General features: G+C 45.4%; 1 protein-coding gene across 1 annotated transcript in view; it reads left to right on the top strand.

Moving 5' to 3' along the window:
• Positions 1 to 2741: 2741 nt before the first annotated feature.
• LOC311121597 (regulating synaptic membrane exocytosis protein 2-like) overlaps positions 2742 to 15796 on the top strand; it is a gene marked incomplete at both ends in the record, with an annotated part of 109248 nt that continues 96193 nt past the window's right edge. The window contains 1 exon segment of the mRNA XM_084196062.1: positions 2742 to 2905. Coding sequence (XP_084052188.1) covers positions 2742 to 2905 — 164 coding nt within the window.

Consider the following 15796-nt stretch of genomic DNA (forward strand, 5'->3'; position numbering starts at 1 on the left):
CAAGGAGGTCTGTATTGTAATTGATATACATTTGTTGCAGGGCAGACAAACACAAAATTAGACTGACTTTTACCAATGTCTTTGGGTTCATTTTGTACCAATGATTTCTTGGCATTGTGACTCAAGGTGGATGATCTCTATAGGGGTCACTGTATTGATGCAGGTTTCGTTGGCTGGGACACGTGCTAAGTATCCCACCAGAAAGGATCCCCAAAGGTGCCTTCATGTGGACACCAACTGGAAAGAGCAAGCGAGGCAGGCCAAAAACGACATAGCGACGGATAGTGGTGGCTGAGCTTGAAGTGATGGGTCTCTCATGGGATAGCACAAGCTGTGGCCAAAGACAGAGACTGATTGCAGAAGATTGTTGCAGCCTTATGTCCCACCCGAGAGACGAAGAGGACTAAGTAAGTCAGTAGCTATGGTAACAATGAACAATGAACACACTTTTATCAGTGTTTTGGTGTTCAATGATTTCTCGGCATTCTGACTCAAAGTGGATGATCTTGTGTTGGGTTCAGTGTATTGATGCTAATGGACTTACAGGCTTAATGAGGTATAGTGTTCTATCCACTTTATCACTGCAGGATTTAGCTATGATGCTCACGCCTTATTTCATAATCCTATCAAACCTGGATCATGAGCACGGTTTTGGAAGGGGGGGGGGGGGGTTAGGACTGGGCCTTGTGATGAGGGGTTAGGGGCTGGGCCTTGTGATGAGGGGTTAGGGCTGGGCCTTGGGATGAGGGGTTAGGACTTGGCCTTGTGATGAGGGGTTAGGGCTGGGCCTTGGGATGAGGGGTTAGGGCTGGGCCTTGGGATGAGGGGTTAGGACTTGGCCTTGGGATGAGGGGTTAGGGCTGGGCCTTGGGATGAGGGGTTAGGACTGGGCCTTGGGATGAGGGGTTAGGACTTGGCCTTGTGATGAGGGGTTAGGGCTGGGCCTTGGGATGAGGGGTTAGGGCTGGGCCTTGAGATGAGGGGTTAGGACTGGGCCTTGGGATGAGGGGTTATGGCTGGGACTTGGGATGAGGGGTTAGGGCTGGGACTTGGGATGAGGGGTTAGGGCTGGGCCTTGAGATGAGGGGTTAGGACTGGGCCTTGGGATGAGGGGTTATGGCTGGGACTTGGGATGAGGGGTTAGGGCTGGGACTTGGGATGAGGGGTTAGGGCTGGGACTTGGGATGAGGGGTTAGGGCTGGGACTTGGGATGAGGGGTTAGGGCTGGGACTTGGGATGGGGTGAGAGGGGATAAGAGGGGTGTTTGACATGATAGGACCAAAAAGTTAAGAAGTAGTGTCACAAGAAGCAGCTGATAATTCAATGCAATACATGGATTGTGTTGGTGCTAGCTTTTTTCTAGGCCAAATCAAAAATATATATAATTATACCTGGATGGTTAAAAGTAGCCTAAAGTGTTACCAAATTAGGAATAGGAATGCAGTATAACACTACTCATACCTCCAGTTGGAGAGGCAATCCTATCTGAAGAGAATTTGTACTGATCCACAATATGCTGTTCCACCACATAGCAAACTGGACAGCGACATGGTGCTGAAATGCACATTTCTAGTGTGCCCGTGTTGCCGTGTGCTGATGAAGCTTTTAACTTTCGCTTTACATTTCACATCACGTTTCTTCAGAAAATGCTCTTTAACAGGCCTATGGTTTTTATAATCTGGTCCAGCTGCAAAGGATTTCCAGTCCGTGTTTTGCAAATGCCTGATGTCAATGAAAAAACGTCGACAAGCGCCCCTCTCCCCTTCCTTTGTCATGGAGCCGCTCACGCTCAGCTTTGTTCTACGCGTCTCCATCGCTCCGCCTACTCTTCCTATCCGGATTTTTTCATTGCATCCATTTTTGTGCATTTAAGAAATCTCCAAGAATTATAAACCTGGAGGAAAGTGAGAGCGTGGCGCAAGGACTCGAAAGAAAAACAAACAAACAAGGAAAGAGGCGACGTCTTTATTTCAGCATGCGAGCAAAGCCATTCTAAAGGATGACCGCGATGGGTTAGACAGGATTTAACATGATTGCAAAATAAAAGGCAAGAGCTCTATTCTATTTCTCCACAATCCATCCTTGAATGGAGTATGATAATTGTGTTTGGAATGCTTGGTTCCAGAAGACCGTATATTTTGGTTATATAAAAGCAAAGGGCCTCTATCCACCATCTCCTGTGTATATCTCATAAACTACTGGAATTGGGGAGTTTGTGTGAGAATTAGGCGATGATTCTGTTGGATATGTGTCTTGTTGTCCTCACGGATTCATTTCTCTGTATTTATTATGAGCTGTAGCAGCCTGCTATACCTGAACCGTTGAATCCCCATCAGATAACGTTAATGTATTGGGTGGAAATTGAGGCTATATAGAAAGCATGTCTGCATTCCTCGTAAAAAGGAACATTTTGACACATTGTGTCTTATTCTTAAAGCCCAAATATAACGGCATGCGTGAGGATATGTGTGAACAATCCAACCGAAATGTCTTGCATTAGGGTAGCCTATGCTAGTGGTTATGATGATTAATACAAGAACCACATCAATGGAATATTGCAGCCTAATATTAGAGAGCAGCAAACTGATTGAGCAATTTGGCAATTTTCTATTAATATCAAGTATATCCATTCTATCACTCAATGTTGGTATTTGTTTAAATATATATATATATATATATATATATATATATATATATATATATATATATATATATATATATTTTAGCAATTGTGTGTAGCCATGTCAGCTCCACTCGAACCCCGGGGCCCAGGCGCTCCCCCGCCGGCTGGAGCCCTACCCGACCTGCCGGACCTCAGCCACCTCACCGAGGATGAGAGGAAGATCATCCTGGGCGTCATGGACCGACAGAAAAAGGAAGAGGAGAAGGAACAGTCAATGCTAAAGTAAGCCATTATGATTCGCTATCATTCGAACGTGTGAGAGAGAGAGAGTGGAGAAAGAGAGAGAGTCAGTGTGGGGACAACGAGCGCTAGCTGTCGCGTCAGCTGTGCTCGTGCAGTGCTGGGTTGGGGTAACCCTGTTGTAACTGGTTGTCGCGAGCTGGAGCTGATCACATTGCAGGGTTACGTAGCCTATGTCCTGCGCGTATTGCCTGTTCTAATGGGCTACTCGTTCTGAGTGGAGAGAAGATATGATATTTATATTATCATTGCCTCTAGAAATAGCTTTTACAATAAGGCAGCATATTGGCTATGCATTTTATCTGTTCTCCAAATGAATGTTCAGATAATATGAGCAGGGAGAAAGATATTTGAGTCGACTGAATATGCTTCAGTAGCCTATGTCTTTCGACAGTTAGCAATGCATTTGAATCCTAGGTTATTAAGCGGCCTTCTCACTCTGTTGGCTTTGGGTTGGTTTAGCAACGGGCGCCATCTTCGCATCAAATCATACCACTTCCTTTTCAATCACGTACATATTACACGACAACGATTAAACAAAGGTGTGTGAAGAAATAATTAGATATATCCTGTATAATGATTTTCAACGTTAGCCTATCTGTCAGACTACACTGCATCAGTGCTATCGAAACGGAAACGTTCACTCTCCTGTGTGTGCCGCCGAAAATTTCAGCACCACGGCGCTGTCCAGTTCTATGCATAGAGCAGCAGCACAGTTCTCTGCGGTTGACGTTTACGCGTGTAGATAGATCATTAATTGCTATTCATAGGCTAAGCTTTGTGTGCCAAATGATTGACATGCTTTTGACAACGCTTTTAGTGTACTAGTAAATATTGAACACAGTTATCTCTATGTTGTCACTTCCTGCAGATACTGTATTATCCTCATGAAACTTTAATGGTTCTGTTTACATAGACTGTAACTTTCTTAATTTTTTGTGGAAAAGTCTCAAATGGTCCTCTGTTTTACTGGGGTTTTGGGATTATATTAAGACTACTGTATTTTTTTCATCAACTTTCCTCTCCTTAAATCTCTGGAATTTGAATAGATATGAGGATATGTTGTATCACAGGCAGGTTTCTAGGAGTTCACTTGTGGATCTGCACAGTGGTTCAAGGGTCAACATGCAGGTTTTTCCAAAGAGCCTTTTGGATTCCAGATGTCAGGCCTTTTCTTAGTCCCAAATGGCAAATTTCCTTTATAATGCATTACTTTACCATATGGGCCCTGCTCAAAAGTAGTGCACTCAATAGGAAATAGAGTGCCATTTGGTGCCACATTCAGAGACTGTGACGTCGTGTGTCAGGCTTTTTAGGGCCATTCAATGCTGATGTTTTCCGTCATCTGGTAAATATTAACTGTTGGGTTTGATCTGATGGGGACTGGGGAGGAAGTCACCTAGTGGAGCAATACTGTGGTAAATATGACTCACAGACTCCAAGATAATGGCTGGCAGGCCACCTCAGTTTGTGCTGCTGCCTGCGTGTGAATCATCCCTGGCTGTTTTTCCCATCGCTGAGTGCTTTTTGTATTTCTTTCTCTCTCTCTCTCTCTCTCTCTCTCTCTCTCTCTCTCTCTCTCTCTCTCTCTCTCTCTCTCTCTCTCTCTCTCTCTCTCTCTCTCTCTCTCTCTCTCTCTCTCTCTCTCTCTCTCTCTCTCTCTCTCTCTCTCTCTCTCTCTCTCTCTCTCTAAAGCGATTGTCAGCTTTAGTCACTCACAGCCATGCAGGCTGCCAGTGTTGTCACAGCCTAGCATAGCTCGACTAACTGAGTGTGTGCAGCAGGAATGCTAGTCTACCTTACAGGCGACATGGTCACTCAGTCACTGTCTCTAAAGTTCATTATTTTAAGACACACACAGACTGGGGTGGTGGGCTGAGACAAACTGACCTTTTGTGGCTAATGCAGAAATATGTATCATTCCATATTCCACTGATTTTGCAGAGAGTGGTTTTACTTCAAATGATCATGATATATGGTTGTTTTACCTACAATAGGTGAATGCACTTATTGTAAGTAAGTCACTCTGGATAAGAGTGTAGCTAAGGGACTAAATGCAGATGTATGATCACCCTGCCATGTTCCCTGTGTGGCCTCCCCCTTCTTCCCCCTCTATCCCTCCCTCCTCCCCCTCTTTCCCTCTAAATGCTTCAGTTACCCAGAGCCTTATCTCATTAGCAGAGGTGAACAAAGGAGGGTTGTGTCCCAAATGGCACCCTATTCCCTATATAGTCCATAGGGCTCTGATCAAAAGTAGTGCACTATATTGGAAAGGGTGCCAACTGGGATGCACACAGGGTATATGTCAGCCTCACAGCACTTACTTATGTTAGTATTATGGTCTGGGCTGTTTGTCAACAAGTGTTGTCACCAGACATGTCACATGTTAAAAACAGTGTAGGTTTTAGGGGCTATTTGATATGGTGTGTTTATATCCTGTATCACCTAACATGAGACAGGAACCTCTTAAGCTTTGCTACGGACACAAGTAGTGCACTATATAGGGAATAGAATAAGGCTCAGGCCAAAACTAGTACACTATATAGGGAATAGGGTGCCATTTGATAGGCAACCTGTAATGTAATACAGGGAATCCTGAGATAGAGAGAGAGAGAACGTTAGAGAGACAAAGAGAGACAGAGAGAGACAGGGAGAGACAGACAGAGAGAGAGAGACGACAGACCACGTATTCACCCTGCACACCCTAATTGACAAACAAACAAACCAAAACAAAGGCAAAGTCTTCTCATGCTTTGTTGATTTCAAAAAAGCTTTTGACTCAATTTGACATGAGGGTCTGCTATACAAATTGATGGAAAGTGGGGTTGGGGGAAAAACATACGACATTATAAAATCCATGTACACAAACAACAAGTGTGCGGTTAAAATTGGCAAAAAACACACACATTTCTTTCCACAGGGCCGTGGGGTGAGACAGGGATGCAGTTTAAGCCCCACCCTCTTCAACATATATATCAACGAATTGGCGAGGGCACTAGAACAGTCTGCAGCACCCGGCCTCACCCTACTAGAATCTGAAGTCAAATGTCTTCTGTTTGCTGACGATCTGGTGCTTCTGTCACCAACCAAGGAGGGCCTACAGCAGCACCTAGATCTTCTGCACAGATTCTGTCAGACCTGGGCCCTGACAGTAAATCTCAGTAAGACAAAAATAATGGTGTTCCAAAGAAGGTCCAGTTGCCAGGACCACAAATACAAATTCCATCTAGACACCGTTGCCCTAGAGCACACAAAAAACTATACATACCTCGGCCTAAACATCAGCGCCACAGGTAACTTCCACAAAGCTGTGAACAATCTGAGAGACAAGGCAAGAAGGGCCTTCTATGCCATCAAAAGGAACATAAAATTTGACATACCAATTAGGATCTGGCTAAAAATACTTGAATCAGTTATAGAACCCATTGCCCTTTATGGTTCTGAGGTCTGGGGTCCGCTCACCAACCAAGAATTCACAAAATGGGACAAACACCAAATTGAGACTCTGCATGCAGAATTCTGCAAAAACATCCTCCGTGTACAACGTAAAACACCAAATAATGCATGCAGGCAAGAATTAGGCCAATACCCGCTAATTATCAAAATCCAGAAAAGAGCCGTTAAATTCTATAACCACTTAAAAGGAAGCGATTCCCAAACCTTCCATAACAAAGCCATCACCTACAGAGAGATGAACTTGGAGAAGAGTCCCCTAAGTAAGCTTGTCCTGGGGCTCTGTTCACAAACACAAACAGACCCCACACAGCCCCAGGACAACAACAACAACAACACAACTAGACCCAACCAAATCATGAGAAAACAAAAAGAGAATTACTTGACACATTGGAAAGAACAAACAAAAAAACAGAGCAAACTAGAATGCTATTTGGCCCTAAACAGAGAGTACACAGTGGCAGAATACTTGACCACTGTGACTGACCCAAACTTAAGGAAAGCTTTGACTATGTACAGACTCAGTGAGCATAGCCTTGCTATTGAGAAAGGCCGCCGTAGGCAGACCTGGCTCTCAAGAGAAGACAGGCTATGTGCACACTGCCCACAAAATGAGGTGGAAACTGAGCTGCACTTCCTAACCTCCTGCCAAATGTATGACCATATTAGAGACACATATTTCCCTCAGATTACAGCGATCCACAAAGAATTCGAAAACAAACCCAATTTTGATAAACTCCCTTATCTACTGGGTGAAAAACCACAGTGTGCCATCACAGCTGCAAGATTTGTGACCTGTTGCCACAAGAAAAGGGCAACCAGTGAAGAACAAACACCATTGTAAATACAACCCATATTTATGTTTATTTATTTTCCCATTTGTACTTTAACTATTTGCACATTGTTACAACACTGTATATATACATAATATGACATTTGAAATGTCTTTATTCTTTTGAAACTTCTGAGTGTAATGTTTACTGTTAATATTTATTGTTTATTTCACTTTTGTTTACTATCTACTTCACTTGCTTTGGCAATGTTAACACACGTTTCCCATGCCAATAAAGCCCTAAAATTGAATTGAAATTGAAATTGAATTGAATTGAATTGAGAGAGAGAGAGAGTGAGAGAAAGAGAGAGAAAGAGAAGCCTCCAGGTGTGTAGGGCTTGCCAAGTCCCTGTCCCTGCTACCAAGACAATGGCAGACAATTCAGAGGAATGCAGGGAGAATACTGCTGCTGCTACTGCTGACTCCCATGTCATTATTCAGTCTTCCCCACTTCTACATACTAGCATGTGTGTGTGTGTGTGTGTGTGTTGTTCCTCATCTGTCTACATATTACTACATACTGTATCACAACTGCTATAAATCCCAACAGTTTTCAAATGAAATAGCCCCCCGTAAGAATTTCCTCTTTAAGAATGACTATGCTGCTGAAATGCATGTCAATACATAATGACATGAATGCAGGAGAACCCATTGACTTCCCAGAGCCTGTGTGTCTGAACTCTATCATTTTTGCTCCATAACAATTAACACAATATTGTTTGTTATTGTTTGAAGGGTGAGTGAGATGTGGTATTTAGAGAAACAGTCACTTGCATAATCTTGATATTTTTAGACAATGTACCAGTTACACTAAATAGCCAGTCAAATGTTCAAGTTGTAATGGAAGGGTATTCAACTCTTACCCTACGAGGTCCGGAGCCTGCTGTTTTTCTGTTATACCTGATAATTAATTGCACCCACCTGTTATCCCAGGTCTAAATCAGTCTCTGATTCGAGGGGAACAAATAAAAAAAGGAGTGGAACTGGCTTCGAGGTCTAGATTTGAGTTTGAGGGTTCTAGTGCTTGGTCAATTTTATGTCCCTCTGATATCGATTGGTTGTTTCCCCATATTAATCTCCTATCCTTACAATACAGTAGCTCGACTTATTCCACTTTTTGTTTCCAATCCGATGTAGTCTCTATAGCAGCCATAAGACGTTCTATAGCTCTGATTTGTTCAAAGAAACATCCATACATGTACTGTGAGTTTAGTTAACGAACAGCACCAATACTAGGTGACGTGATGCAATATGGAATGATTAAACGCAGTGCACACTACTCCAATTAACCAAGCATCCATCGCTCCAGGTCCACTGGCACTTCAAACAGACTGTAGCCAGCTAGCTGTATGCCTGCTGCAGCAGTCGGTCAGCTCCCCATGCTTCACTGAACCTCTGACTGTTACTGTAATGACAGATCCGGGACCCCTCCTCACCCAAACACCCTGGGATGCAGAGACCCAGGGCCACAGGGAGGATCCACAGATCTGCAGCCCAGGATCAGGAGCTCTGGTTGGGGTAACCCAGAAGGCCCAGAGGAGACCTGGGGGTCCACTTCCTCCAGAGAGTGACCTGGTGCCCCATGGTGCCCCACGGTGGAGGAGACCCTGTCTCTGCAGTCACTCCCCCCTCCTCCGGTCCTCGTCTTGTAGGCTGACTCATTACCCGTGTCCCAGGGCTCACCAGGGGCCTCCACTGACAGCCCTAATTACAGTGGCTGGTTCATGTGAGGGACTCCCACTGAGATAGTGCTATTCTGGGGCTAAGACGTCTGCCACCATGGCCCTGTCCGGGTCCCCCCCCCCCCCCCCCTGCTCCATCTTGTCTAAAGAGCAGGGCCATAGAGGATGTCCCGGTCCCCACCCCCTCTGCATGTACTGTAGTTTACTCCAGAGGGACTTGTATGGCAGGGTCCATGTATCCTGTCTGTCCAGAGTTGTTAATGATGAATGAATGCCAGCATGTTGACCATAATGATAGCCTTCTAAGACTAGCCTAGACATCCTGCATGACTCAACCTTTTACCTCTCTTGCTCTTCCTTCTCTACATACTCCTCATGTTACTAGAAATATTTCCCATCAACACACAGGTCCTGATAATTCTATAGGTCAGTAATGTCAGAGTTACCACTCGATGTGAGGAAAAAGCATGCTGGCTAAACCCTGTGCTTCCTCACAAAGTGTGTGTGTATGTGTGCATGTGTGTACGTGTGTGTGTGTGTGGTAGGTAAAGGGGGCGAGGGGTGGGGGTGGGGGTGGATGGCTTAGGAATAGGTTTGACCAAGAATTGGCTTTCTTTTCACTCACCATTTTAGTATAACAATGTCATTGATTTCCCCAGCCCAGTCCATTCATCTCATAGAGGCAGAACTGCATTGTGGTTAATGGAGTTCACAGAGGGCATGAGCACACAGCTCCAGGAACCAGAGCAGGCTCCTCCCCTGGCTGTACAGCAGAAGCCTGTGGTTGTAGAGGTTGTGTAGTGGTTATGTAGTGGTTGTATAGTGATTTATTACAGCAGAAACCTATGGTTGCGTAGTGTTTGTGTACAGCAGTGACCAACATGGTTGTGTAGTGATTGTGTAGTGGGGAGTGTAATGGTTGTGTTGTGGTTGTGTAGAAGTTGTGTAGTGGTTGTGTACAGCAGAGACCTATATGGTTGTGTGGTGAGGCGAAGAGGTGTGTGCATTGCTCCAAAGTATCCCACTGGACAATGTAGACACGCACTCTCTCTCTCTCTCTTTACCATGTGAAGAGCAGATTCTCCCATCAGCACAGTCTCCCATCCCCCACCACGCCCCCAGGGGAGGGAGAGAGAGAAAAGGGGGGGAGGGGGGGGGGGGGAGAGAGAGCAGGAGGGGGGGAGGGGGATGCTTGACTCTGTAAAGCAGAATGCACGCCAAAGGAATACAGAATGTTAATTAAAGGAACAATGCGTTTTGGTGAGGCTAGGATAGGATTGTACAGATATACTGGAGTCTGGTTAGAGTTAGACCAAACATGGCAATGTGGTTTGTCATAATCAGTTAATATTTCCACTTATCTCTCCCACTACATTTTATTCTGTCTCAGTCTGAACTGCCTTTCTCTTTGGCACTCACCATCCCTTTAATGCCACTTTGCTTCAGAGTATCTGTTGAATTTGAAACCTTTCCTAACACACTGAAAGCAAACTTTGTGGTTACATTCACGGTGCATGCCTCTTTAGACCTGATCTGATTCAGCCCTCATTGGGATAGTGCAGTTCAGTTATATGTCACATATATAAGGTCTACTGAGGCGTGTTATAGGCTGTGTTGTTCTGTGAACTAGCTACATTCTAGACATTTAACAGATGCTCTTATCCAGAGAGACTTACAGGAGCAATTAGGGTTAAGTGCCTTGCTCAAGGGTACATCGAAAGATGTTTCACCTAGTAGGCCCGGGGATTCAAACCAGCGACATTTCAGTTACTGGCCCAATGCTCTTAACCACTAGGCTACCTGCTAGCTTGCTTAGTTTAGATTACATTTTAGTCATTTAGCAGACGCTCTTATCCAGAGCGACTTACAGTTAGTGAATAGATTTTTTAAATTTTTTTATACTGGCCCCCCGTGGGAATCGAACCCACAACCCTGGCGTTGCAAACGCCATGCTCTATCAACTGAGCTACATCCCTGCCGGCCATTCCCTCCCCTACCCTGGACGACGCTGGGCCAATTGTGCACCGCCCATGAGTCTCCCAGTCGCGGCCGGCTGCGACAGAGCCTGAATTCGAACCAGGATCTCTAGTGGCACAGTGATGCAGTGCCTTAGACCACTGCGCCACTCAGGAGGCTTAGTGTCAGTAGAAGGCTGAGGGAGTGAAGCATTGACGTGGGAGATGGTATCAGCTGAAACCATTGGTTGAATAGTGGGTGTGTATTGGTTACGTAGTGGTTGTGTACAGCAGAGACCTATGGTTGGGAGGTTGTGTTGTGGTTGGGTAGTGGTTTCTGTTGTATGAGAGGTGTAACGGCCTGCGTTCTGTGAGCTAGCTGGCTGAATGTCAGTAGCTGGCTGAGGCAGAGAGAGAGCAGCTCTCTGCTCAGTACTGACGTATGAGATGGTATCTGGAGCCTGTTCTGCTGCTGATATGACAGGAACAGGACATCAGGCCCATTCACAGAGAAATCCCTCTGGTCATCTCAAACAGCACACGGCTAGCTTCTCTGGAACAGGGACAGGAGGAGCCCATTGTCTCCCAAAGCTTTGTTCTTTATTAAACACATAGATCTGCATTAGTCAGCAGTGCCCATATGCACATATTCACTTCCGTTCCATTCTATCCCATGAAGTTTCAACTCATTCTCCCCTCTCTCCTGATTGTCAATTGAATTGCCCTTGTTGATTAAGTGGGAAAACGTGTGATGGAAAAGTACATTTCTCACCCAGAAGCTTAGATCACATTTGCAGAGCACAGTGTTTACAGTGTGTACAGTACTGCAGAGTATTTCTACTAGGGACTGTAGTAGCAGTATAGTGTATTGTAGTGTGGGGCTGTAGTGTGCTGCCCAGGCAGAGCACACAACACACAGCACACAGCTCCTGGGGTAACACTGTTACATAAGCCTCTGACAGAGAGCATGCTGGGAAAAGGCAGCCTGGGCGGCTGGAAAGCAGGCAGTCAGCACTACTGAGGTGGGGCTGGTGAACCTAGAGAGAGAGAGGGGGGAGACCAGAGAGAGAGAGAGAGAGAGAGAGAGAGAGAGAGGGAGACAGAGGGAGATAGAGAGATCAGAGAGAGACCAGAGGGAGAGACCAGAGAGAGAGACCAGAGGGAGAGAACAGAGAGAGAGACCAGAGGGAGAGACCAGAGGGAGAGACCAGAGGGAGAGACCAGAGGGAGAGACCAGAGGGAGAGAACAGAGAGAGAGACCAGAGGGAGAGACCAGAGGGAGAGACCAGAGGGAGAGACCAGAGGGAGACAACAGAGAGAGAGACCAGAGGGAGAGACCAGAGGGAGAGAACAGAGAGAAAGAGAGAGAGACGGAGAGGTTGCGAAAGAGGAAGAGAGAAAGAGGGGGAGGGCGATACAGAGAGAGAGACAGAGAAAATAGAGAAAAGGAGAGAGTGAAAGAGAGAGAAAGAGGGAGTGGAAGAGAAAGGGAGGTACTGTTTATCACTTTTTTGACTGGCTACTGCAAATGGACTGTCAGACAGATAGAAGACAGGCCCAGGCCAGGCCAAGGGAAATTAACTACTAGTGGAGACTCAGTATGAGGTGGTTGGAGACCAGAGAGCGAGGGGGAGAGAGCGGGGGGAGGAAGGTAAATTAACACCTAGTGAAGTGTTAAACAAATCAAAATATATTTTATATTTGAGATTCTTCAAAGTAGCCACCCTTTGCCTTGATGACAGCTTTGCACACTCTTGGCATTCTCTCAACCAGCTTCACCTGGAATGCTTTTCCAACAGTCTTGAAGGAGTTCCCACATATGCTGAGCACTTGTTGGCTGCTTTTCCTTCACTCTGCGGTCCAACTCATCCCAAACCATCTCAATTGGGTTGAGGTCGGGTGATTGTGGAGGCCAGGTCATCTGATGCAGTACTCCATCACTCTCCTTCTTGGTCAAATAGCACTTAAACAGCCTGGAGGTGTGTTGGGTTGTTGTCCTGTTGAAAAACAAATGATAATCGCACTATGCCCAAACCAGATGGGATGGCATATCGCTGCAGAATGCTGTGGTAGCCATGCTGGTTAAGTGTGCCTTGAATTCTAAATAAATCACAGACAGTGTCACCAGCAAAGCACCCCCACACCATCACACCTCCTCCTCCATGCTTCACGGTGGGAACTACACATGCAGAGATCATCCGTTCACCTACACTGCATCTCACAAAGACACGACGGTTGGAACCAAAAATCTCCAATTTGGACTCCAGACCAAAGGACAGATTTCCACCGGTCTAATGTCCATTGCTCGTGTTTCTTGGCCCAAGCAAGTCTCTTCTTCTTATTGGTGTCCTTTAGTAGTATAATAATAATAATATGGACTTGGTCTTTTACCAAATAGGGCTATCTTCTGTATACCACCCCTACCTTGTCACAACACAACTGATTGTATTCAGACCCATTGACGTTTTCCATATTTTGTTACGTTACAGCCTTTTTCTAAAATTGATTAAATTGTTTTTTCCCCTCATCAATCTACACAAAATACCCCATAATGACAAAGCAGAATTTTTTTTACCCTTCCCCAGATCTGTGCCTCGACACAATCCTGTCTCGGAGCTCTACGGACAATTCCTTCGACCTCATGGCTTGGTTTATGCTCTGACATGCACTGTCAACTTTGGGACCCTATATAGACAGGTGTGTGCCTTTCCAAATCATGTTCAATCAATTGAATTGACCACAGGTGGACTCCAATAAAGTTGTAGAAACATATCAAGGATGATCAATGGAAACAGGATGCACCTGAGCTCAATTTCGAGTCTCATAGCATTTTTTTATTTTACCTTTATTTAACTAGGCAAGTCAGTTAAGAACAAATTCTTATTTACAATGACGGCCTACACCGGCCAAACCCGGACGACGCTGGGCCAATTGTGCACCGCCCTATGGGACTCCCAATCACGGCCGGTTGTGATACAGCCTGGAATCGCACCAGGGGGTCTGTAGTGGCGCCTCAAGCACTGAGATGCAGTGCCTTAGACCATGCGCCACTCGGGAGCCCAAAAGCATGGGTCTGTATACTAATGTAAATAAGGTATTTCTGTTTTGTATTTTTTCTGAATTTGCAAAAATTTATAAAAACCTGTTTCACTTTGGAAAAACATTTATTTAATCAATTTTAGAATAAGGCTGTAACGTAAAAAAATGTGGAAAAAGTCAAGGGTTCGGAATACTTTCCGAAGGCACTGTAGATGTCTGTGGCGAGGGCAAATCATTTTTTTCCGCATCTCTCGTAGTTGTATAATTAAGAACAGTATCTTCCAGGATTCAATAGTTGGAATTGTAAGAGTTGTTGCCCTGTCCCTTTCTCTGCGATTGTCATTCTTAAAAAAAATGTTACCCCTTTTTTCATGATATCCAATTGGTAGTTACAGTCTTGTCCCATCGCTGCAACTCCCCTATGGACTCGGGAGAGGCAAAGGTCGAGAGCCACGTGTCCTCCGAAACACGACCCTGCCAAGCCGCACAGCTCACTTAACCCGAAGCCAGCCGCACCAATGTGTCAGAGGAAAGGTGCAAAGTTATGGGCAAAGACACAAAACATCCACATCAAATAATAAAATAGAAAACAACCACTTTCTGTGCAGTTTTAATTTACCATCCTTACAAACCACTTAATGTAAATGTACATTACTGTATTATACATATGCTGGTCACCTAGGTTTGTACCTGTAGACTTTCCATTACCATGAATAAAAACAATGCACAATACAGTAATTGAGTACATTGAGACATCAAGTGGTTTGTGGTGATGTGTTGTGATGATGTGGCTCAGTTGGTAGAGCATGGTGCTTGCAATGCTAGAGTTGTGGGTTCGATTCCCACAGGGGAACAGTATGAAAAAGTATGGAAATGTATGCACTCACTACTGTAAGTTGCTCTGGATAAGCGCGGCTATGGAAAAGGAATGAATGAAAAGATAGTTTCTGTTTTCACATAGAAAGTTGCATTTGCAAAGTATTTCAAGCAACTGGAAAACCTATCGAGCAATAATTTTTATATTCCATAAGTATTATCAGATGAACTGTTTTGTACAGATAATTATCAGACTCAAGTTACAAATGCTGGTTAACACTCAAATCCATTTAGTTTAAAAAAAATGCACACTGGGCCTTTACTAGTCCTGTGTTAGCGGACCGATATAGACGTCTTCAGCGCGGGCAATTGTATTTTTCTGCACCCCCCCAGCAAGAAATCGCAGCACCCCCAAACTATTTCCTGTGGCTATGCTAGGGTCTCCATGGTAACATGACCCATCAGGCCAGGCTAGGGTCTCCATGGTAACATGACCCATCAGGCCAGGCTAGGGTCTCCACGTTAACATGACCCATCAGGCCAGGCTAGGGTCTCCACGTTAACATGACCCATCAGGCCAGGCTAGGGTCTCCATGGTAACATGACCCATCAGGCCAGGCTAGGGTCTCCATGTTAACATGACCCGTCAGGCCAGGCTAGGGTCTCCATGGTAACATGACCCATCAGGCCAGGCTAGGGTCTCCACGTTAACATGACCCATCAGGCCAGGCTAGGGTCTCCATGGTAACATGACCCATCAGGCCAGGCTAGGGTCTCCATGGTAACATGACCCATCAGGCCAGGCTAGGGTCTCCAGGTTAACATGACCCATCAGGCCAGGCTAGGGTCTCCATGGTAACATGACCCATCAGGCCAGACTAGAGTCTCCATGTTAACATGACCCATCAGGCCAGGCTAGGGTCTCCATGTTAACATTACCCCGTCAGGCCAGGCTAGGGTCTCCATGGTAACATGACCCATCAGGCCAGGCTAGGGTCTCCATGTTAACATTACCCCGTCAGGCCAGGCTAGGGTCTCCATGGTAACATGACCCATCAGGCCAGGCTAGGGTCTCCATGGTAACATGACCCATCAG

The sequence above is a fragment of the Coregonus lavaretus genome (assembly GCF_964263955.1).
Source record: "Coregonus lavaretus genome assembly, contig: HAP1_SCAFFOLD_1153, whole genome shotgun sequence".
Classification (NCBI taxonomy): Eukaryota; Metazoa; Chordata; class Actinopteri; order Salmoniformes; family Salmonidae; genus Coregonus; species Coregonus lavaretus.